Raw genomic sequence first — 25,413 nt, forward strand, 5'->3', positions numbered from 1 at the left:
TTTAGGAGAAATTTTGAGTATCATCTTCAGGTAGAAGTAAGTTTTTAAAGTAACCCTTTTTCATTTCTTCTTGTATTTTCTGAACCCAAACTCCTTTGGATAGGGTCAAACTTGAATGTCAAAGTATACTATACTGGAGATGGTTGTATGGGTACAGGTGAAACATCCATCAGACTCATATTTGAAGAACACACCTTGGCTTTGTAGCAAAAGATGAGTGTCAGTATACATTTATTAATATGTTTGGCTTAAATGAAATATTTAAGGTTGGGCTATTTCCCTTTAGCAGACTTCTGATCGCTTGGATAAGAGGATGCTGACACCTTGCCACCTGTGAAATGCCATCTCTGAGGCATATGGTCAAATGGGCACAAAATATATAGCAGTTCATAAACCTTAGTGTACATGGTAGCCGTGAAACCTGACCCTTAGTCTGCTCAATTTCCCTCTCTCATTTCAAAGCGAGGAGATGAATGAGGTGATACAGTACATTACCATATAGTTATACTTTGAATGTCTCCTTAGACTGAGTTCACTCATTTCCTATCTTTTGGCATCATACTCACCATGAGGGAGGTGACCAAACACATGAGTTTTATATGAATAATGCAGTAATGCAACATGTGAACATTATCACCTATGCAAATGATTTCTATACTCACCGTGTGCAACCATTATAGGGCCTACTACACACTTCAAACTACTTCAACTGGCAAAATTCAGCAAGTGGCGTATGCCAAAGATCGGCTTTAGTTCTGGCCAAATGTGTGACACTGTGTTGCCTTGTAAACAAACTTATAATATATGACTTTCATCCATAAGGAATGTAGGCTGACTCCAATGTAAGATTAAAATTGGTCCAATAACAAATTCATTCAAGGATGACTAACATTCCTTTAAGAAGACAAAAGGGAGAGTTAACTTGTTTAAGATCCAGGGAATGGAACCAGAAAGCATAAAAGTCCGGAAGACTTGACTGCCTACATTTTTGCCCAGTTCCTGCCAAATTCTCTTCCTGGCCCAGTCTTGAGAGACTAGGGAAGCATGGTGTTAGCCTCAAATCTTCAAGAACTGACACCTTTTTTTTTAAGCAATGGGCATTTTTGCAAGTGTCAGTACAAAGAACTATTAGCAGGGAATCACTAGTACATAAATAATTGACAGCTAATTGCACCCTTCATCTCCCTTCCTAAAGACAGAGTTTATTATTTTTTTTTATCTTATTTCCTTCTTATTACTTTTTTAAAGTTATCTCTCCATTCAACAAGGGACTCAAACTCAGGACCCTGAGATCAAGAGCTGGATGCTCTACCAAGTTTTTAGAAAGACCGAGTTTTAGAAAACTGAGTTTTTAGAAAGACAACTCTTTTAAGCCACAAAAATTTCTTTTAGACCATCACTAAGGCAGTTTCCTAGTCTTTATTGACGACATATTCTCAACTCTCTCTAGGCAATTATAACATTTAACTTTACATTTTTGGCTGCTATGATTTTTAGACTGTTTTCTTTTTCTTTCTTTCTTTCTTTTTTTTTTTTTGGTAGGGATAGACGACACTTTCAAAATCTTTTTTCAAATAGTTTCATTGTAAGTCCAGTCTTTTCTCCCCTAGCCTACTTAAACTGTTTCCTCAACATTCTCTTTACAACATATTCCTAGATATTTGATTATTTTTCTGTTTCTCTATAGGAAGATCCTATTTAAATATTTTCAAGCATATTCCATCGAACCAAGAATAGAGTACAAGCATACATCCCGAGAGCTCCTCCCTTCTCAACTGAGTAGATTCGAGAAATTTTAACTCAAGATTTTTGTTTACATGATGTTCAAATGTAAAATTGTACTCATTCCAAATCAGTGGCATAAGGACCATAAGCGGGATCCCTGGGTGGCGCAGCGGTTTAGTGCCTGCCTTCAGCCCAGGGCGCGATCCTGGAGACCCGGGATCGAATCCCATGTCGGGCTCCTGGGGCATGGAGCCTGCTTCTCCCTCTGCCTGTGTCTCTGCCTCTCTCTCTCTCTCTCTCTCTGTGTGACTATCATAAATAAATAAAAATTAAAAAAAAAAAAAGGACCATAAGCAAAAACTTAAAAGGTGGGAATGAAGATGAGTATTTTCTTTGTGAACTCCAATTGTGCTAACTCAACAGCAAAAAAAAAAAAAAAAAAAAAAGCAGAGGTGGTGTTTTTACTTTTAAAATTGTTGTAACAGTTGTCTTTTTTTTTTGGTGGGGGTTCTATTATTAAAGAAAAAAATATGCTAATCCTTTAATCCCTCCAGAACATCAAACAAAGAGGCAACATTAGTGCACTCTCAGGTTTACATCTTTCTCACTGATTAGGTGAAAGAAAGTAAGAGAATCCTACCAAAAGCCTAGGTCCTTGTCCTCATTCTGCCACTTAAGAGTTCAATGACCTTGGGCAAGAGCTTTCTATATCCACATCGATTTCCTCATTCATAAAATGGGTAACTCTATCTGCCTTCGCTTCCACACTCAGTAGTGGCAAAGGACCAAGCAAAGTAAAATATACTGGAAAGCTCCACAACGAGACAGTATACAACGAGCTTTAATTACTACTTGCTGATAGAATAGCTTAACAAGATTAAAAAACAAACAAACACACAGCACTATTCACAATAGCCAAGAGACAGAAGCAGCCCAAATGTCTATTGACAGATGAAGGGATAAAGAAAATATGGCATATCTATACAATGGGATGCCATACAGTCTTAAAAAAAAAAAAAAAAAGGAAATTCTCTCATATACTACCACATGGATGAACCTTGAGGACATCATGCTGAATCCTCAAAATAAGCCAGTCACAAAAGGACAACTATTGTAGAATTCCATTTATATGAGGTACCTAGAGTAGTCCAAGTCATGGAAACAGAGTAAAATGGTGGTTGTCAAGGGCTGGGGGGAGGGAGAATAAGGAACTGTTGTCCGCGAGGTACAGAAGTGTTTTGCAAGATGAAAAAGTTCTAGAGATCTGTTACGCAACAATGTGAACATAGCTAACTCTACTGAACACTTCAAAATGGTTAAGAAGTTTAAAAAAGATACTTTAGTGTGGTTAGTTCAAGGTAAATTGGAATTAAGTAGGATGTAAACAAAATTAAACCAAAATAACAGCTTTTGTTAGATTCCTCCATTAGGCAATCAATCTTGCTAACCTTAGAAATGCATGCTGCAGGTTAACCAAGGCTCTGTCCCCAAAGACACATCCACATAATGGGGTATCTATCATCCCAAATGCCCTCCTCTGGGTCTTCCAGCACTAAAATTCACCTGCTCACCACCCTCACAGCACTTGACTCATACTGCTGTTAGTTTAACATATAACCATATAACACAAGGCAGGCAGTGACACATGTCTGGTATCATCATTAGACCATGGGTTTCTTTAAGATTTTATTTATTTATTTATTCATGAGAGAAAGAGAGAGGCAGAGACACAGGCAGAGGGAGACATAGGCTCCCTATAGGGACTCGATCCCAGGACCCGGGGATCATGACCTGGGCCAAGGCAGATGCTCAACCACTGAGCCAACAAGGTGCCCCAGACCATGGGTTTCTTGAGGGAAAAACCACATCTAACACATCTCTGATTTCCCTTCTAGCTCCTAACTCAATAGCATAATCACTTATCTAATGTTCACTAACTGAAAAAATTGTTTCACAGTTTCTATCATCTTTCATTTTGCTGTTGGAGCAAAACTCGAGAAAGAGAGGACAACTTTAAGCAGTGCATAAAGGTCTTTGCATTGTTCTGCATTCAAATCGGATAAAGAAAAAGAAGAATCATGTATTTATAGCTGTGTTTATAATGATACAACAAAGATGTTCAGTTACAGCTCTCTAAGAAAAAAAAAAGCTTGAGCTGCAAAGTTTATAATAATCCTTCCCAATCCATTTATGGCTTTGAAATAGCCAGAAGTCTGTATTATGTTCACAGTCCTTATAAGGGTTCTTGCACAAGAGTGCAATTTTAAACATGGGCAAACTTCAGCCCTCTAGAACTTCCATGAAAAAAACCTGTAAATCCACTGTGAGAGTGCTGAATTAGAGTATCAGGCTCTCTTGATTTTTTTTTTTTTTTAAGATTTTATTTATCCACTCATGAGAGACACAGAGAGATAGAGAAGGAGAGAGAGAGAGGCAGAGACACAGGCAGAGGGAGAAGCAGGCTCCGTGCAGGGAGCCCGATGTGGGACTTGATCCTGGGTTTCCAGGATCAGGCCCTGGGCTGAAGGCGGCGCTAGACCGCTGAGCCACCTGGGCTGCCCTCAGGCTCTCTTTAAAACGTGTAACTCTTACCCATACCCATAGGTAGATCGCCAAGATAAATATAACCATAAAGAAATACAGACCAATATGTAATTTTATTCCTAAAACAGGTGTCACTCAGAAGAGAAGACATGAAAAGAGCAAGAAGGCATGTTAACCCGCTCTTGATAATGAAGGCAGGGATCTGTACCAGTGAGATGACCCACAGACAACACCTTCAGTCTCAAGGGGCTCAAAGTCTAGTTCAGGAGATAGGACGTGGGCGTCAGTCATGGGGACGGATGGGACACCATGTGGCCTGATGCAGTGAGCTGCTGTAAAGATCAAGTGATGGAGGAAATGCCCATCACTCCCCATTCAGGGCTCCCGTAGCCGCTGGGCCTGCAGATCGGCCACACAGCACTCACCACCCAGTTAGAAACGAGTAACCGAGTAACTTGAACATGACAGTCACCATGCACAACTAAAAAGAGATGCAAAGAATGGTTTTATAACTTCTAATACAGACTCCCCACTGGCCACTGAGCTTGATGGCAGGAGCCAGGTGTTCCAGTTGCCTGTGCCCATCCCAGTCCCAACTGGGAACCCTGGGCCAGACATGTATGGTCCATGCAATTAGCCCTGGAACTCCACTTAAGCTTCGCACATAACTTACCAAAAGGTCAAGCAGCCAGCCCACGGCAGGGCCAGGCTCCCAATCCAGGTTTCCCTGAGCTGGGAGGCTGTGACAGAGACCACAAGACCCACAGTACCTAAAATATATCCCTATCTGACCCTTGACCCCCCCCCCCCCAAAAAAAAAAAACAAAAAACTTGCCAACCCTTGGACAACCCCCTGGCTCAAACTCAGGAGGATGAAGTCAACATTGGCAGAAGTTGGAAAATGCAGAAAAGAGAGGATTTGAAAGAAAAAATGGGGAGTTCAATTTTAAATGGGGGTGGGGGGGGGTAGGCACTACTCACTGGGAATGACAAAGAGGAGACGTGACATTCTGGACACTAGGGAACGAGGCTGGGGCAGAGCCACAGATGGAAAGTGGAAGTCCTGGTGAATGAAAGACAGAGAGGGGCAAGATAGCTGTGGTTTAAAAATGGTCGTGGAGGGGCACCTGGGGGGCCAAGGGGTTAAGCAGCTGACTCTTGAATTCGGCTCAGGTTGTGATCTCGGGGTCCTGGGATCGAGCCCTGAGTGGGGCTCTGTGGTCAGCAGGGAGTCTGCTTCAGGATTCTCTCCCTTCCCCCACGTACACACTCTCTCTTTAAAATAAATAAAGAAATCTTAAAAAATAAAAATAGGGCACCTGGATAGCTCAGTGGTTGACCGTCTGCCTTTGGCTCAGGGCGTGATCCCGGGGCCCTGGGATTGAGTCCCTGCGAGGGGCCTGCTTCTCTCTCTGTCTCTCTCATGAATAAATAAATAAATAAAATCTTAAAAAAAAAAAAAAAGTCACTGGAGATCTTCCATAACGATCAGTAGAGACAGAGACAGGAGTTTCAGAGAGGTAGGGAAGAAATGGAAGCAGGGGCATGAAACCTGGTGTGATCCAGGTTGGCATTTACAGGAAGAGAAAGATGGGATGGGAGGGCAGACAGGTGTTTGTTTTAAAAGGCAAGGAGGCATTTCTTTTTCCAAAAAGGGAAGGGAGAAAAAAGATGGCCGACTCAGCAGAAAAAGGCTGCAGCCATTTTCCAGGTGAGTCCAGGTCCTGGGTAGTCCCCTCTCAAACAGACTGACTCCAGGCTTAGCCACATGGCCTGCTGTCACCAAGGGGGTCTTGGCAAACATGACACAAAGAGATCCCCCACTGAGGCTCATTCTCTCCCAGTGGGCTTGTAGTCCTGAGACCAGCATGACAATGAGCCAACCAGCCTGCTGAGGGATGAAAGACCACCTAGAAGAGGAGAGGGAGGCCCCCCCCCCACCCCCCCGCCCCCAAGCTTACAGCTGCTAACCCGCACACTTGCAGGTAGCCATCCTAGATCACCTGGTCACCAGCCAACTTGCCAACTGGCCAGTGATACACAGAAGAGATTTGGGACCTACAGGAAAACGGTGGGGACTTTAGGCTGACGAGAGCAGTTTGTTCCATGGCAAAAGCTAACTGAGAACAAAGGAAGATTTTTCTGACATTAAAGGCAGTCCAGGAACCAATCCAATGCTGTGGATACTTCAGAGTCATAAATGCTCAAAAGTATTTCAGAAGGCTCTGAAGACATCTAGCTTTGCATTTTCCTTTTCTACCTTTCCAAGTGCCTTATCATGAGCTATGATACCGCAATAATTGTCATTATTGTTATTATTGTCACTTACCCCTTGAGATGAGCAGGATTACAGCACAAATGTACACGGCTGTACTTACCTACCCAGTCACATCCTCGAGTTAACATGGAAGCCTAACAGTTTCAGGGGGCTTGCACACACTTTTTCATTTCTTACAAGTAGGAAAAAAGGCAATCAAAGCTAATGTGTATTTAAATTAACCCAGGCTGCCGGAGATTAGACATACTTAGCCAGTTTTCTAGCTCTATTTGGAAGGTAATTGCTATAAGCAAAGGAGAGTTGACAATTTTTCAATGCAAAAAATTAAAAGACAGCCTTGAGATCAATGATGGGGAATTAATTTTACCCTGAAATATTGTCCTAAGAATGTCTACCATATTTGTGTTTTCTATGATGAGCTCTCTTGCTGGATTTTCACCGATAAAACACAGTTTTTTCCTATGAATAGCTTTCTAGTTTAATACCTGTCACATGTTTTCTGGATTCTCTCCAATAATCTATCTTGTAGGTTTAAGAAAGTATGCAATATAGGCATATACATATACTTCACTCCTATCTCCCACAGAATTTACTCAGACACATTTTTAAAAACATGTTTAACATTTTTGGAATTAAAAGGTCATCTTCAGATTGAAGGTGAATACACATCGTCCTGTTTCTTCTTTCTTCTGAAAAGGCTGGTTCAGGGAATATCTCTAATTCGGTCAGATTCTCCCAAAGCCTACGGCTTTCATGGCTAAGACAATAGGAGAGAATTTTTTTTCTTTTATACAAGATGTTTACTGATGAATATGGGGGAATAAAACATGGTCAACTGAACATATGCTTCTTCCTAAAAATATATTTTTTTGAGAAAGTATAAACCCACAGATAAAAAGAACAGGAAATGAGAGGAGAGTTGACAAAAATGTAGATGATAGAAGATGACAGTGGCACTTAACAGAGTAGAAAGTGAGAATATAAAGTACCAAGAGGCTGGAGATTCCTGTCTGGGTACACAGACCAAACAAAAGGAAAGACATGCTTCGTACCTCTGCCGTCCATCTATAAAAGACCAGAGGCCAAGAAGCTTTGCCATTGCGCTTAGAGCTTCCAGTGGGCTTTACAATGTCTTTCTCTTAATTATATATAGACAGTCAAAAAGCACATCTTTGAAGAAAGTCTCCAGGATGCAAAAATAATTCCATATTTTAGAAGTTTGAAGAGTGACAGTACGGACAAATTAAAATGAATAGCTCATGGCTTAGATGTAAGTGAAAATATTACAGCCATGGAATAACAGGAAACTATAAAAGTAGAGATGAAAAGAAAGCTCTTGGGAGGCAGAGATTTTCAAATATAAAAATTTCAATAGAAGAGTTTGGACAGAAGTGGAAAAGACTCAGTTAAACAAAGAAAGATTTCTTTCTTCTCAGAAAGAAATCGGAAGCTCTAATCAAATATCTGACAAACTAGAGACCCAGAAAGAGGAATATACAGTGGGGAAAATTATCAAAATAAAAATCGGTCATTTTCTAGAACAGAAATGACTGGCCCTTCATAATAATGTTCATATGAGAAGCTGGGCACAATAAATGAGAGCCTCGCCAAGGCAAAATTTCCAAATACCAAATGCAGAGCAGTCCTAGATATATTGCAGAAAATTAAAAAATACAAAACCCAAATGACACTGGTGAGCATATCAACAGTGCTGGATTGCAAAAACAACAAAATAATATCTTTAAAATGTCAAAGAAGAATATTCATCATACCTGAATATTATACCTAGCCAAACTATTAATTAAATGTGAAGCTAGAATAAAGACATTTTCAAGTTGGCAAGATCTCAAAAAAGTAACTTCCTCTGGAAGGTTCCATGTTTTCTTACTGCCAAGCACTTCCTTATGTTGGCATTAGCTTACATTACTTATTAGGCCTCTTGCCACTTTCTATTTATAGGCTAAACTCCACCTCCATTCTGTAAGGACTTTCTGTTCCTACCAGCAGGGTGCAGTCTTCCCACCCTGATGCTCCTGAGTCCCATATGGTACTTCTACTCTACCTATCATCATGATTTAAGGCCAAGACTTTTCTCCCAAAACTAACAATAGACGCTTTCCGCAGGCTGCCTATTTCTTCTTTATGGCTCTGGTCTTGTAGCCCATGTACTCACCAACTGTGCCTGATACATTTTCTTTAATAAGCAGACATTCACTGAGGAGAGAACAGTCAATTTAAAATTTCATATCAATCCATTCTACTAAGAATACTGCATTGAGCCTACTTCATGTCTGTTCCAAATCCCTTCCTCATCCGGACTTTCTAACTCAGAGTCTCTCTGCATACTGAGCAGAAGGGATCAGTTCTGGAGAAGAAGAGCAAAGAGGAAAAAAGTTATTCTTTCAATTAAAAAAAGAATGGTCAGATGACCCAGCAATTTCACTCCTAGATATATACGTACGAGAAATGAAAACATATGTTCATGCAAAAACTTGTACTCGAATGTTCCTAACAGCATTATTCACAGTGCTAAAAGTGGAAACCACCCAGATGTCCACCGAATGATAATGGATAAATAAAATGCGATATATACATACAATGGAATATTATTGGGCAATAAAAACGATACTGGCATATGCTGCAGCACGACGAGATGAACACTCATCACTGAGTGAAGGTAGCCAGTTGCAACAGACCACCTACTGCATGATTCCATTTATATGCAATACCCGGAGCAGATAGATCTAGAGACAGAAGGTTGGAGAGTGGTTGCCTAGGACTGAGGGAGTTTGGGAAAAAAGAGGAGTGAGTGCTAACTTGGAACATGGGATTTCTTTTTTTTTTTTTTTTAATTTTTATTTATTTATGATAGTCACACAGAGAGAGGGAGAGAGAGGCAGAGACACAGGCAGAGGGAGAAGCAGGCTCCATGCACCGGGAGCCCGACGTGGGATTCGATCCCGGGTCTCCAGGATCGTGCCCTGGGCCAAAGGCAGGCGCCAAACCGCTGCGCCACCCAGGGATCCCGGAACATGGGATTTCTTTAAGGGGCAATGAAAATATTCTAAAATCGATTGTAACGACGGTTGCGCACCTTTGTGAATATGCCCAACACCACCACATAATATACTTTCAATGAGTGAATTATACCTCAATAAAGCTGTCTTTTAAAAATGATCAATATGGGAAAAAATTAAATCCATGTATTACTTATCTTGAAGGCAAAAAAATAAATTCAAAGAGCATCACCTTAAGTAAGGCAAGATTTGCAAAGCATGGCTAAACTGAAAAGGAACAAAACATGCATTTAGGATGAAAACACCAAGTCAAAAGGAAAAAAAAAAAAAAAGGGTCATGTCAGCTGATTTTTCTTTGCCTGAAAATTAATACATAATTTGCTCACTGCAGAGTTTACTAGTTTAAGAGAAACCATAACAAAGTGCAAATGAAAAGTACCGGCTTTTACTAGAAGCACAGAGTGCCTGGATATAGAACCTTTTGTAGGTCACTTAATTTAAAAAGGCAGCGTCTCTAGTTTCACTACTTCCCAATCACTTTATTTCACAGACCTGTTCTTAAGGGCAATTAATGGGTAATGTAGTTCATATGTAAAGAGGGCCAGGATCTGAAAGTACTGCTGAGGTTTATTCCAGGCATTCGCACAGTGATCTTACTGCATGTGATCTGTGGGGGCAGTGAGATACAGCACCCACTGAGAAAGCCTTCCTGTTGGAGGGATGCTATCTATGATGGTTACAACAGAAATGTGGAAAACTTTTGATTCTTCCAAAATGGACGTGCTAAATGTTTTAAACTATCTAAAATTAAACGATGAATTCATATATTTTTAAACTTTAAAAGCTTCATTTTAAAATAGGGCCGACAAAGTCATACTGACATAAAGCCATGGTGGATGGGGAAGAGATAAAATAAGCTAATGAGGGGCACCTGGCTGGCTCAGTTGGAAGAGCACGCTGACTCTTGATCTCAGGGTCATGAGTTCAAGCCCCAAGCTGGGGTTTATTCAAGAATAAAATCTTAAAAAAAAAAAAAAAAAAGACATCTCTAATTCTCCTTTTGCGTTCCTTCTCCGGGAGTCCTGGAATTAATAAACCAGACCTACCAAGCCATGATTTTCACATAAAGTACACTTAAATCCTAGTCCTTCCATGGTCTTTCAGAATATATTCAAATTCTCACTTATCCTAATGTAACTCATTTGAATACATCAAGGGTTTAAGATACGAACCTAATGGGCGCCTGGGTGGTGTAGTTGTTAAGCATCTGACTCCTGGTTTCAGCCTAGGTTGTGATCTCAGGGTCATGAGATGGAACCCTGTGTCGGGTTCCTCTCTGAGCCGTGGAGTTGGCTTGAGATTCTCTCTCCCTCACCCTCCACCTCTCCTGCTTGTGCTCTGTTTCTCATATAAATAAATAAATCTTTAAAACAAAAAAAAAGATATCAACCTAATTTTAAGGGGAAAAAATGGATATAAAAAACATTTTCATTAAACAGAGGAAACAGTTCTTTGATTGTTTTAAATTCTCTTCATTTTTCTCTTCTCTTCTAGGTTATTTGTAATGATAAACTTTTCAGTCTGTGTGAAAGGAACATGAACCTGGCTCGATTTGGGATCAACATTTTGGTCCACGCTAGTTAAAAGATATTCAAAATTTCTATGCAGCTATGTCACTTCTGAGGACTTACAACACTGAGTTATGGACAAAATCTTCCCGTTGGATAACTAAAGATTCTGAAAACCAAACCTATAAGGCAGTGGGTTTGTATGACGATGTGATATGAATCTGAGAAACTGGTTAATTTTGGCATGTGAAAAAAATCACATGAATAAATGAGTGCAAATAAAACACTCTTATTTCTGGAACACAGACTGTTATTTCTTTTTTTCCAGACTCTTCTTTGCACCCCGGAGCAAAATATAGAAGAATTTAGATTCTCGATCTCAACATATATTAGCTACGCTGCAAACTTGTGGCAATGAACTCTACTAGTCATACATCCGTTGTTCAATCTCCTCCATTACTTAATTATATATATATATATATATATATATATAATTTTATTGTGTAAGAACATTTACCAAGAGATCTACCCTTTTAACATATTAAGTGCGAAGTACAGTACTATTAACTCTAGGCCACGATGTCACAGGACAGATTTCTAGAATTTATTCATCTTGCATAACTGCAACTTTATATCTGTTGATTAGCAACTCCCCATTTCCTCCTCCTCCCAGCCCCTGGCAACCACCATTCCTCTCTGCTTCTAGGAGTTTGACTGCTTCCGATGCCTCATATAAGTGGAATCACACGGGATTCATCCCTCTCTGGTTGGCTTATTTCACTTAGCACAATGTCCTCCAGCTTCCTCCATAGCGTCTCATCATAATGTTTTAAATGGCGAAGCTGGTAAAGCAGATTAGTTGATGGCAATCAGACCACACCTTGCTTTATCAGCACCCTGTTCCCGCTGTTTATGACTTGTCTTGCAGTCAAGACTGTGTCAGATCTGGAAATGATTTCCCTGCCAGCTGAGGTGAGAACACTGTTTTGATGTATGGAAAGACTGCTTTTTAAAAGTCAAGGCCTCCTGGCAGTTCCTCTGTAAACTACTATGGCAGCTGTGCTAGAGGCCATGAATATTACATAAGGGCTGTCCATGCATTCAAGCCAGACTCTCCAAGCCACAATTCCCATAGCAACACACAGAGATTTTACTCATCTCAGAGATGAAGCAGCCAGCAAAAGTGCCTAATGCCACCCGATTTTTTTTTTTTAGCAAGATCAACACAGTACTTATTCTTTTTCCAAAGCAATAATTTGTTCAAAAGAAAACCAACGACCGTGTGAAATGTGCTCATTTCAAAGTTACCCAGTATCACACAAACCAAGGTACTGTAACCCTGAACAACAATCTATGCTTTTAGAAATAGCTGCCATCTGAATGGCTGCATGGGAAAAAGAATTTGAACCTTCACAATCAGTGAAATGAACCACCGTCTTGGCTAAATATTGCTAACTTAGAGATTTTATATCTGATTTCCAGTCCCCTTTCCATATATACACACTTTATTATAGGATGGAAAAGAACATGTTCCAAGGGAAGAAACCTTTTTTTTTTTTTTTTTTTAAGATTTTATTTATCTATTCATGATAGACATGGGGGGCAGGGGCAGAGACACAGGCAGAGGGAGAAGCAGGCTCTATGCAGGCAGTCCAATGTGGGACTTGATTCCCCAGTCTCCAGGATCACACCCTGGGCCAAAGGCAGGTGCCAAACCGCTGAGCCACCCAGGGATCCCCAGGGAGGAACATTCTTAACTAATAAAATCCTTTACTGCTTAATTTTTTTTTTTTTTTACTGCTTAATTTTTGAGGAGCATAACGCAATCCATTTTTTTTTTTTAACAGAAGAAAATACTACTACACAACACCTATGGAGTAAAATTTGGGGGAATGATTGCTCAAGCCTAAGAAAACACACATTACCTTGAAGAAAGTTGTTTTTCTAAACAGAGAAATGGTTTACTGGAAGCAGGTTCTTCCTCTTTGTATATTTGGGGATCCTTTTTTGGGTGTCTACACTGTCCACCCACAGAAACGAGCTGGTTGGATTATAAAACAACCTAAGAGCCAAGACCACTCTAATATATCACACTTCCTTTTTCTATCAAGGAAATCAAATGCACTCCATTTCTTGTAGTTCTTTAAAAATCAGACAATGAAATACTGTAAGAGACCAAACATACGCTTTAAAAGAAACTTCCACAGGTGGCCCTTCACAGACCCAGCAGAATTGGCAATGAAAGAGCTTGGCAGGGGAGAAATGGTTTTACCTTTGCCTTTTCCAACTGGGCCTGGGCCTGTCGCTCTGCTTCTCTGCGCACTGCCTCCCGATCTTCCTCCAAAGAAACATCTGAATCGGATGGACGGCTGGTGTAGGAGTCTGCCGAACCCTGGAGAGAAAAATTTGCATTTTAAAACAGATTCCATCTATGAGGTTTGCCTTGGAAAAGTCTCATTGACACCGCAGTTAGCTTCCTGGATTATGCTATAAATTCCTGAAAAGAGGAGAAAATAATCCATCTTGCGGCAGGCCATCTAGAAAAACCCTGCTCTCGTTTGCAGACCCTTCCCTAGCATAGTGGTGCCTACCGAGTTACCATTCCTTCCTCAGCCTTAGGTTCGGATTACCATCCTTTCTGGAAGCCAGAACAAGTTCCCCTGGCATTAGAGCAGCTCGGTGGTGCAGTGCCCGGCTTGAAGGGCACAGGGGGGTTTCAAGGATGACTTCAAGAACAGACTACCTGCCACGGCCCGTATTTACAACTGCAGAGAAGATACGTCTAATAAAAAAAAAATCAATCAATTAATTAATTAAACCCAGAAAAGAACATCTAACGAGTTCTCAACTTGAATCCTCCACCACGACTCCCGTTTTAACCCTCAGCATCCTTCGGTACCTTGCCATTCACCTGCTTCCTTCACCGACAAGACTGGAAGGGAACAGCAGCCAGCATCCCTCCATCCTTAAGCCACACATTTTTGTCAATGGCTTTCGGCAGCCGTTTCATCAGAGCTGTCTCAAGAAAACACCTGCCCGGGATAGCGTGTCTGGCGATAAATCACAACATAGGAAAAGGAGCTCGGAAAATCCTAGGACTCTCCCCGGCTCCCCCTCTCTCGCAATCAGGATCCTATTACTAAATCACAGGAGCCCCTTGGCAGCACTCACTGCAACGAGGAGCAGGAGCAACGGCAGTACAGAGTCTCCCCTGGACCAAAGCCCCTGAGCTTACACAGATATCCGAATTCTTCAGCCTTCCTCCCTTGGCTCTTTTCAGAAGCCGGATCCAGGTGGCCTTCATTAGCCAGACCGCGCCTTTCTCATCCGCAGCTGCAGCCCCGGGCACAGATCCTCAGTGCGCGCTGAGCCCTGGAGCGCCCCGGCTCCTTTCCTATCCATGCTCCGGGCAAGCCCCTCGTCTCGGTCCCTTCCTGCCTCCGGGGCTTTCACTCCCTACCCCGGAGGACTTCCAATCCACGGAGGTTCTTAGTTTCCCATCCCAGGGAGGGGGGAGTGGAAAACAGACACTCGGATGCCTTCTATATTGCTTTAAAAATAAGGAACACTTCAAGTGCATCCAAAGACAGGCAGCAAGTCGTTCTAAACTTGATGCATCTTATTACTCTGAAGAGTCTCCTCTCTGCTCTTGGATTGTGACAGGAAATTAGTTGTAAGAGACCCTTTTTTAAAAAAACCTAGTGCAAAACGTATGCAGTGACATTTGCAAGTGCAAAGTTCAAGCCTTATCTTCGGAGATCTGGAGGGGGAGGGCGGAGGACGCACTCACTGCACTGGGCATGCTCCCTCTGTAGCCTTTTTACGCAGATGCCTACATCACACTGTTAATCTATGTCAAATTGCCATTTTGCATCCGAAGTGTAAACAGCTGGAAAGGGCTTTTCGGTTATATAGTAACAGGCGCATGGTAGGTTTGTCATGTTTCGGTTTCGGTCGAAGTCTCTCAAAGACAAAGTCTCGAACAGTCTCTCAAAGACAAAGCATGCAGTCTTTTCATTTAATGATCCCTTTCCATTAGTCCTGCTGCAGGGAGCGTATCCTATGCCAGGAGGCAATTCAAAGATAAGCAATATTATGCACACGGCATTGGACGGTAGGAATCCATGAGTGAGTGATGCTCATCAGTCGAAGCATCAACCTGCTCTTGACTGCTTGTGACTTCCCTAACAAGATGCAGGAGACAGAGCTGCCCATTTAATTAGGACACGAAAGTAATCACAGCTCTAAGCCACGAGTTTAACCGAGCTCAAAATGACTTTGAACTGCTTCTCCAACTGAGAAACCACCGTTTGAAAGAAAGTCCTTAGAATAAATAACAGTGTGAATGGTCAGGACCACAATTATGAAGAGATTGCAAAGCTTGGTTGATTTATTATTAGCTCGAGTTAAGAGTTTACAGAATAATTTAGTCCAAGTAAATAAAGTGACTGAAACTTGGGATGATACTTATTCATTTTTGCTACTAATGGGCTTACGTTTTTAAAGTTTTCTGAAGAAATGCACACTCCTAGATTTCTTACAGTAAACATGAAATTCCATCACCGCATTCCTAACTACAGCTTTGTTTGCGTGGGGGGGCGGGGGGGGGGTTATTTTGTCAAGTCTCATGCAAACGAAAGAGGTTTTTAAGAAAATCTTTGTAATTACTTCTCCCTTCCTTCATTCCTCCTCCCTCCCCCAATTCCTTTCATCTGGGGACTAAGACCAATCTTCATTATGTAAATGTTAGAAAATACAGTAGAATAGGGGCTTTAGAATAACAGTTACTGATTGAATGCACCTTAATTGTGGTATCGTAAATCAATAAACAAGTTATATTCTTAGGACGTGAATGTAAAATGCATGGGAGATAGAAAGTGCATTGCAATTTTTTATTCCAATAAAATTCACAAGGGACACTGGCATTCTTCTCCATCAACACACATGCTAGGGGATTCCTAATTTCTTCCCAGTGGGGTTTCTCATAGCGAGAGTAGCACAGTAGAGAATTACCCGGAAGAACAACTTTATTCCACAAAGGGCCTCAGGCCCTAGTGTCACAAGTGTAGGCATTTAAAACCCAATCATCTGGCAAAAGGTTCTGTTCACATTTCAGTGAGGATACAGAGTTTCTGTCATTAAGAACCCCTCTGCCCCTGGGAATCCCTGGGTGGCTCAGTGGTTTAGTGCCTGCCTTTGGCCCAGGATGTGTTCCTGGAAACCTGGGAGCGAGTCCCTGCATGGAGCCTGCTTCTCCCTCTGCCTCTCTCTCTCATAAATAAATAAATAAAATCTTAAAAAAATATATATCCTTTAAGAACCCCTCCCTCCCATAAGAAGAGCCTAACATACACATAATTGTGCGCTATCCCTTTTTCTTTTGAACAAAATAAGATTTAAAAAGTCCTTTGCTGGGGCACCTGGGTGGCTCAGTGGTTGAGCGTCTGCCTTTGGCTGGGTGGTGATCCTGGGGTCCTGGGATAGAGTCCCACATCAGGCTCCCCATAGGGAGCCTGCTTCTCCCTCTGCCTGTGCCTCTCATGAATAAATAAATAAAATCCTTAAAAAAAACATAAAAAAATCATTTGTTAATAATCAGATGTAGCTTTTAATTGCACAGTCGTGTTGAGACCTCTTTCTAGGTTTAAATAATAAAGCATTAAAAAAAAAACACCCCAAACTCTACAGTGACTTTTGGCAAAGATCTTCTTAATATTTGCAACAACATATTAATTTCTGGCTTTTTTTTACAATATGAGATATGACTCCCAACTGAGGTTAAATGTTGCTTATAGTAGGTGCCACTTACTTTCAACATTCTTTGTATCTGTAATAATAATAGTAAAATGGCAAAATATTTTCCTTATGGAACTTACATGAACCCATTGCACAGAGACACACAAATAACCATCACTTTAAATTTTCCCACCCGAAAGATAACCACTATTAAAAAGCAGCATGTTTCGACCTCCAGAATTCCTGCATTTTTGAAAGTCACCCTCCCAACATGTGCATTACAATTAATCTGCTTCCTTCTGGGAGTGTGTGGATTTATGCAGTTAGAAGTAATGTATCTAATTAAGCCTTTGCCTTTGGTACCATATGGACTTTCTGGGTCATTCTGCCTCAAGTAGCCTTCACTCAGGAACAGCTGGCAGTCAGTTCCATAACTCCAGAATAGGTTCATTACAAGATGTACCCTTGATCTCTTGGGTTGCTACCATGTGATTAGCTAGTCTTTTGTAGTTTTGTCCTTGTGGGTACCTCACAGGTTCAGCTACAAATATTTCCTTTTCTGCATCATAATATATCTCATTCCTCATTGTACAGTTCCACAATGTAACTTGCAATCTGATGTTTACCAAAACTCATCCAGGATCATTCACTTTTTTTACTCAGAACTCTTATTCCAAACATCTGTGCTTAGCTTATAGGAAAATAAGTCAATTGGATTAACTCGTGCTTTTAAAAAAATTTATTATTATTTTTTTAAGAGATGGACAGAGAGCAAGAGAGGATGGTGGGAAGGGGCAAATAATTTTTTTTTTTAAGATTTTATTCATTTATTCTTGAGAGACACACACAGAGAGGCAGAGACACAGGCAGAGGGAGAAGCAGGCTCCCTGCAGGGAGCCCAAAGCGGAACTTGATCCCAGGACCCTGGGATCATACCCTAAACTGAAGGCAGATGCTCAACCACTGAGCCACCCGGTGTCCCAAGAGAGAGAAAATCTTGAGCAGACTCAATGCCCAGCATGGAGCACAATGCAGGGCTCGATCTCAAAACCATGAGATCATGATCTGAGCTAAAACCAAGAATCCAGGGATGCCTGGGTGGGTCAGCCGTTTTGTGTCTACCTTTGGCTCAGGGCGTGATCCCGGGATCTGGAATCGAGTCCTGCATTGGGCTCCTTGCAGGGAGCCTGCTTCTCCTTCTGCCTGTGTCTCTGCCTCTCTCTCTTTGTATGTGTCTCTCATGAATAAATAAAATCCTAAAAATCAAATCAAATCAAATCAAGAATTGGACTGAGCCACCCAGCCGCCCCTAACTCATGCTCTTTATCTACTCTTCAGTGTTTGTTTGTCTTTTTCCAATTTATGCCAAATATTTGCATAAAAATTTCACCCTTTATCTAGAACACATTTGTTTATATTTATAAAGTTTGCTTTTTTGATGCTGTACTCTACCATTTCAATCATATATATTTCCAGCATCATTTTTCTTGACTGTTCTTGTTCTTGTATTTTCTCTTTTAAAGCCAAAAGGGTAAGAGTCATAAGCTTATTCAGGAGTGGCATCTTAGATCCCAAAGTGGTCATCTATTTCTGTAGGAAATCTTCATATGAAGACTACCCCAATGTTCTTGGGCAAAATCAGTTTCTCACAGTATCCCAAGGCTACCCTGTTTCTAGATAAATCTATGTTCCATCCAAAACCCTCAAGACTTCAAATGACCCTCCTCATGTATGCTAAGCCAATGGCAAGTTTGATTTCAGTGGTTTCCTCCTGACCTGCCATGGGATAGACAGACATCCCGCTGCCATACTCCCCAGGCCTGCACTTTTAGAAAAAAACAAAATGGTCCAGACTTCTGAGGCCAAGGACCAATGGAAAAGAGTTTTACCTTGTACTGTCTGCTTGTATTAGTGGGTAGAGATAATTCTTTCATTTCTCATATTATCACCTTTTTTCACAGTTCAGAAACATGATTTTTTTTTTTTTTTTTAATGTGAAGAGGTCTGGGCAGCCTTCGTGGCTCAGCGGTTTAGCGCCACCTTCAGCCCAAGGCCTGATCCTGGAGACCTGGGATCGAGTCCCATGTTGGGCTCCCTGCATGGAGCCTGCTTCTCCCTCTGCCTGTGTCTCTGCCTCTCTCTCTCTGTGTGTCTCTCATAAATAAATAAAATCTTAAAAAAAAAAAAATATGAAGAGGTCTGGATCTCTAAGAAAATGAATTACTGACCCCTACATTGTTGAGGTTACAACAAAACCATACACTGTTTACTAACAATGACAATCCCTGACTCAAAAAATTTTAAAAAATGATAGAGACTATTGAGATGAAGCACATTTACATGAATACTGTACACTGCAGTTTGCAAATGTCATGCAATTATCATTCATACCCATTCAGTTAATGAAATTCTCAAGTGTGATTGGCCTGCCATTTGGCTTAATGTGAAAATGTTAACCAAGGTGATGGTAATAAATCCATGCAAATTCATCTCTGTGTGGTAACTCTGATGATTATGTAAAAGCTAAAATATTAGCTTCAATTTTCTCAAGAGCACAGGGAAATTTAGAAACTTTGTTAACTACCCTATGTAATGAGGAAAAGACTAAATGTCACCAAAAGCAAAACAAAAACCCAACCACATGCATTTACTGAGTACTTAACGACTTTGCAAAAGAGTATGTGCTCTGACTGTAAGTTAAATGCTGGGAAATAGGACAGTGATAAAGATGAAAGCTAAATCACCATCATGGAACCTGATAATCTAGTTGAAAAGGAGACCAGTTTTTTAAAAAATAATCAGAAAAATAATCACAATGAGAAAACACAAAACACGCTGAGAAATAAAATAATGGTGAGCAGAAGCTATTTTAGTTAGGGTGATGAGACAACACTCTGAGACACTATTTAAGCTAAAATATCCCCCACAAGAGAAAGAAAAAACAAGTTAGCTTTGGGATGTGTTGAGAAAAATGTTAAAGAAGAGGGAATAGCATCTGCTACGGCCTGAGGACAAGGAATACTCAACAGTTTGAGGAAGTGAAAAAGATTAGTGTAGCTAACATGCTCCTTTTTTTCCAGAGTATTTATTTCAGCCTCTCCTTCTTTATTCTCTCCTCTTTCTCGCCCTGTGGGTAGATACACACTCAAGCAAACCTGCAATACAGGATTTTGCGGATCCTTCTCATTTTTGTGGCATCACCTCACAGGAAAAACTCCTTATCTCAGTTTAAGTTTCTAAAGTAGAAGTGGCATTTAAGTTGTCAGTAAATTCTGCATTATGGGGGAAATCATGTCTTCTGAGATTTAAACAGAGTTCTCGGATTTTCTTCCTTCTAAATCCAGCACTATCTCATAAAAGCTAAAGGTAGTCTGTTTTTGAGATTGTGGTATATTACATTAATAGAGCAATTTATTAAGATCAGGCTATGTATATGATTGATGATAATAATAATTGCTAATTTTTCATGAATGCTCTAACACTGTGCTAGGCACTGGGCAGATTCACCAATGTTACATAACGTAATATTTAATCTTTACCTCCATTGTCATTGATGAAATAACTGAGGGACAGAGAAGTTCAGTGACAGCATGGAGGTGACCAAGCTAATAATCAACAGAGGTGGGAGGCGGCTTTTGAATTGAATTCAAATCTGAATTCAAGTTCTAGGCATGCATCAGTTCATAAAAATAAAAGCCAGAACAAACCCCTACCTGCAACTAATGTCTCTGTTGACTGAAAACATCTCTTTTTCTGCCTGCCAGGCACACCTATAGCTATTTCTGATGGTTATAAAATGCCAAGATGACTTCCAGTCTCTTTGCTGTCTTTGCAAAACCTAACCATGTGTGCACACATTATGTCTCTCTCATACACACACACACACACACACACACACACACACACACACACACACACCCTTTACAGAACCTCAAATTTTATCTTCCCAAAAGGCACAATGAAAGTCCAATGAAATAGCTAATTTCTCATTCATTAGCGTAATGCTGTTTTGTGCAAAGAAGGATTCAGAGTTAGCTGCTACCCTGAAAATTTCCTTCCTTCAGAGTATTGCAAAATCGTAAAGCCTTCTTTTCATTACTTATCTACAATTGAAAGTAGATAAGTAGGAGAGGAAAACAATGGGAGTCAAGAAACCGGCTATTTAAATTTCTCTCTTTTCCCTGAAAATGAACATAACTTTGGCAAGCTGGCCTTCAGTAGCCATTTTGGCAGCTAATCTTGCCTGAAGCTGGCTGGAATTCAAGCATCTTCTGAGTGTGTGTTCGATAGGAACAGTTGCTAGTGTTGAGCACTGAAGCTGAAGTTATTAAAAAGTATAAATCAGAGCTATGACTAACTTACCTATCTTTAAGAGTGGTATTTTTCAAAACGAAGAGTAATGTATTAAAACACTGTTAACCACCAAATTATTCCTTAAAGGAAGGGCATGATGGCTGTTTATTTTTTGTAGAAGAACCCCTGTACAAAATTTGCAAACTTTAACGCCATTAAAAAGAACCATTTTGAAAAAGTTAAAATTAAATGGCCAATTTAAAGGTTATTTGAGTTTGGGATTTTAGGCACAGGATAAATAATTTCCCTTCATAATTATGACATTGTGGGGTGGGTGTGTGCTGAGGGAGGTTTTTAGGCCTTTCATATCTACTTACTAACGGTGATAGATGACAAATATGTTTCATGCTATATAATTTCTTACCTAAAACTTTACCTTTCAGCCATGAAAATGGAAGTGAGTAGGCAAGAAGCAGAAAAACTGCAGCCTGGGAGAGTTAACTTTTCTTAAAATATTGCTGAAAATTTTTAAATTAAATGAGGGAAAAGGAGTGAATGAATCAGATGTAGGACATTTTTGGCATGGGAACTCATGGTGAGTATAGATACTGTCAGAAACTCTGCGTGGACCTCACTATCTTCAGTCTTCCCACTGAGTCATTCTAATCAGCACACACACATGCTCTCACTCCTCTCTGCCTAAGAAAACCTTCCCTTGATTCCATTTTTTCTCTGCCAGCTCCCATTCCATTTCTTTGCTCCCCTCTGTAGAAAAAAATGCCCCAAAGATGTTGCCTATACTCCCTTCCATTCTCTTCTAGTTTTCTCTCCCTGCAGGCCACCATCACTGCTGATTAGGGGTCATCTGTGAATACATGGCTAAGTTCAAAGGGCAGTTCTTGGTGTGATTCCTTCTTAACCTATCAGGAGCATTTAGCCTGTTTGTTCAGTATCACTCCCCATCCTTTATTCACTTTCTCAAGATGGTTTCCAGAAACCACTCTCTCTCGGTCTTTTCTCTTACCTATTGGCTGCTCCTTCTAAGTCTCATTTGCTGGTTATGTGCTCTTCCACCCATCTGCTGCAGCCTCCTTCCCACACACAGCCTCCCTCTTTCTGCTCCAAACTCACTCATCACTCAGAGGCACCAGGAAGGCTCTCTCCCTAGATCCCCACACTACCAACTATCAACTCCTTCTAGTCTATATGCAGACCTCACCTTCTCCGTGGAGGTCTTCCATCACCCTCCTAGTTAAAACTGTAATCCCCAGGGACACCTGGGTGGCTCAGCGGTTGAGTGTCTACCTTCACACTCAGGGCGTGATCCCTGGTTTGGGGATCAAGTCCCACACTGGGGTCCTTGAGAGAAGCCTCTTTCTCCCTCTGTCTGTGTCTCTGCCTCTCTCTCTGTGTCTCTCATGAATAAATAAATAAAATCCTAAAAAACAAAAAACCCCATAATCCCCAGGGCCCTCCAGTATCTCTAGTTCCACTTACCCAGCTCTACTAATTTTTTAAATGGTGCTTTTACCTTCAAACATACAATGTAATTTACTTATTATGTTTATCATTCAAGGTCTAGCTCCCTCCAATAGAATATAACAACCATGAGGGCAGAGATTTTTTTTGTTTCTGTTTCATTCACCCATTTACCCCCGAGTGCCCAGAATAGTACCTGGCACAGCATAGATGCTCTCTAAATATGAATGGATGAATGAATAAGGGTTACCAGACAGAGCTTGTTCTCCCTCACATCTCATATCTTTTTTTAAGCTTTTATTTATTTATTTATGAGAAACACACACACACACACACACACACACACACACAGGCAGAGGCAGAGACACAGGCAGAGGGAGAAGCAAGCTCCATGCAAGGAGCCTGATGTGGGACTTGATTCTAGGATCATACCCTGGGCTGAAGGCAGGAGCTAAACCTCTGAGCCACCCAGGGATCCCCCTCACATCCCATATCTTGAAGCTCTTCCTTTACAGGGTCCTCCTCAGCATTCTTAAACATTTCTAAATATCGCTAAACATTGCTATGTCTCCTCCTTACAAAAAACAAAAACAAACAAACAAAAAACAAAAACAAAAACAAAACAAACAAAAAACAGCAATCTGACCCAGGCTGTGAATGACTAATAAATACTTGCTATAGTGAGTAAGAGAATAAAACTAAGACTTCAGCCCGAAGATATACTTGGTGTTTTATCATGACCCACCATAAATACCAACTTCATTAACTTAGTGTAAATGTCAACTATGATCAGTAGATTAAATAAACATGTTCCATAGCAGAGAAGCCACTTAAAATAAGTCATTATAGTTAAAATTTATATTGCAACCTTCTTCCAGCGAATGTAGGAGAGAGTTTATATTTTGAAAATATGATTAAAGCTTATTTTCTATGGAGATCCTTTTCTCATTAATTGTACTTCTTCTTTCCAGGGATTTAAAGTCCCAATCCTAAAACTGCTAACGACCCATTATGTAGCCATAGGCAGGTCATGTAAATATTCCCTCACTCTAATTGCACCCTCTCAAAACGAGTCTAAAAACAAAAACAAAAACAAAAAACTAAACAGTGCTACTAGAAAGGATATTCTTAAAAATTTTCTTACAGATGGTTGGAAAAAAACACTGTAAATATGACATGCTGTATGACTGTTTACTGACTGTTCCTTCTCATGCACTAGCCCTGCCATTCCTGTAGGGATAGAGTTTAAATTCACAGCAGAAAACGTGACAATACATATCATGTCTAGCAAGATGGAGTGTTTAAAAAAATCAAGCCAGCACAGAAGGAAGATATTTCTTCAAGCGATTCTGGGTAATATATTTAAAAGGAATGCAATTGACTAACTGGACTCATATAAAACTTTGGAACATCTTACTTACTGGGCTCTCCACTACTAAATAAAGGTCACATCAAATGATGACATGTCCAGTGGCGAGCTTTCCCTTGAGTGGCTGAACAATCCAACAATAAATCTTGGCTCCTGCCTTCTGGGGTGAACGCTCCCAGGTGGCAATGAACAATCAATCCCTAGACATTATAGGAGAGTCATCATATGTGTCCTCCAGGGAAGCACACAGCTGTCAAGAGGGATATGGCTCCAGTCCTCAAAGATTTTACTCTCTAAAATGTTCTTTGCAGGGGCACCTGGGTGGCTCAGTGGTTGAGTGTCTGGCTCACGTTGAGTGTCTGCCTTTGGCTCACGTTGTGATCCCAGGGTCCTGGGATCGAGTCCCACATCAGGCTCCCCACAAGGAACCTGCTTCTCTCTCTGCCTATATCTCTGCCTCTCTCTCCATGTCTCTCATGAATAAATAAATAAAATCTTTAAAAAAATAAAATGTTCTTTGCATATACAGAAGTTATAGTGACAAGAAAACAGTAAGAGATGAGTAGTTATATGTAGACAAAGGTTAGGAATACAAATTAACAAAAAAATCAACTTGTCACAAGCATCTGGAGAAAGTGTTCAGCCTGCAAAATTAAACACAGTACCATTTCCTCGTTAAATGAGCTCTCTTTGCAAAGTACCAGTTCACAATGTTGTGAGGATACGTTAAAACTGATGCTTCCACATCTTGTTGATAGTTTTTTGACTTTCATTAAACCCTCTGGGAAAGCAATGTTCTTTCTGTTTGTATCTAGATACATATCCAGACTAACACATATTTAGACTAATGGTTTCACTTGTGGGACTTGTCTTAAGAAAATTCTAAAATTATGTTCCATACGACACTTAGATTAACCTTAATAATAGTTACAAAGCCTATAGAGCACTATCGGCAAATGTTAATGATGATTATATTTGTTTAAAAAGATAAAATCTAAAAAGCTTTTATCATTTCTATAAATACATATATTCACGTATGTAAAAATACTGGGAGGACACAAAATGAACAGAAGATATAAGGTTGGATTGATTGTTTTTAATTCAAGGAGTTAAATTTTTTTTTCTGTATTGTTACCATTTTTGAGTAAAAGTAAGAAGCTATTAATGCAACTGAAATATCTAACAAAATATCCTGAAAATATTTTTGGTGTAGCAAAAAGAGGATTTGCAGATGCATATTTTCCCTAATTTGTTGATTTAACCTTGATAGCTTTTTGGCATGTGGAGAAGGAGGCAAGCTCTGGGTCTTTTGAAAGACTTTTATGCACATTAAAAAAAAAGGAAGCAAGTAGATGTTGATGCACGAATTACATCAGGTAAGAAATAAGAATTAAAAGAAAAGTA

At 40.4% G+C, this 25,413-nt stretch overlaps 1 protein-coding gene across 12 annotated transcripts in view; it reads right to left on the reverse strand.

Annotated features, from left to right (window-relative positions):
- CACNB2 (calcium voltage-gated channel auxiliary subunit beta 2) overlaps positions 1-25,413 on the reverse strand; it is a 374,689-nt gene that overhangs the window by 108,107 nt on the left and 241,169 nt on the right. For 11 of the 12 annotated variants that reach the window (XM_038529966.1, XM_038529968.1, XM_038529965.1 and 8 more), the window contains one exon: positions 13,405-13,524. In XM_038529966.1, the coding sequence (XP_038385894.1) occupies positions 13,405-13,524 (120 nt within the window). Of the gene's footprint in view, positions 1-13,404; positions 13,525-14,367; positions 14,909-25,413 lie in introns of those variants that run through there. The other variant, XM_038529970.1, reaches the window with a different exon arrangement.

This window comes from Canis lupus, chromosome 2, assembly GCF_011100685.1.
Source record: "Canis lupus familiaris isolate Mischka breed German Shepherd chromosome 2, alternate assembly UU_Cfam_GSD_1.0, whole genome shotgun sequence".
Lineage (NCBI taxonomy): Eukaryota > Metazoa > Chordata > Mammalia > Carnivora > Canidae > Canis > Canis lupus.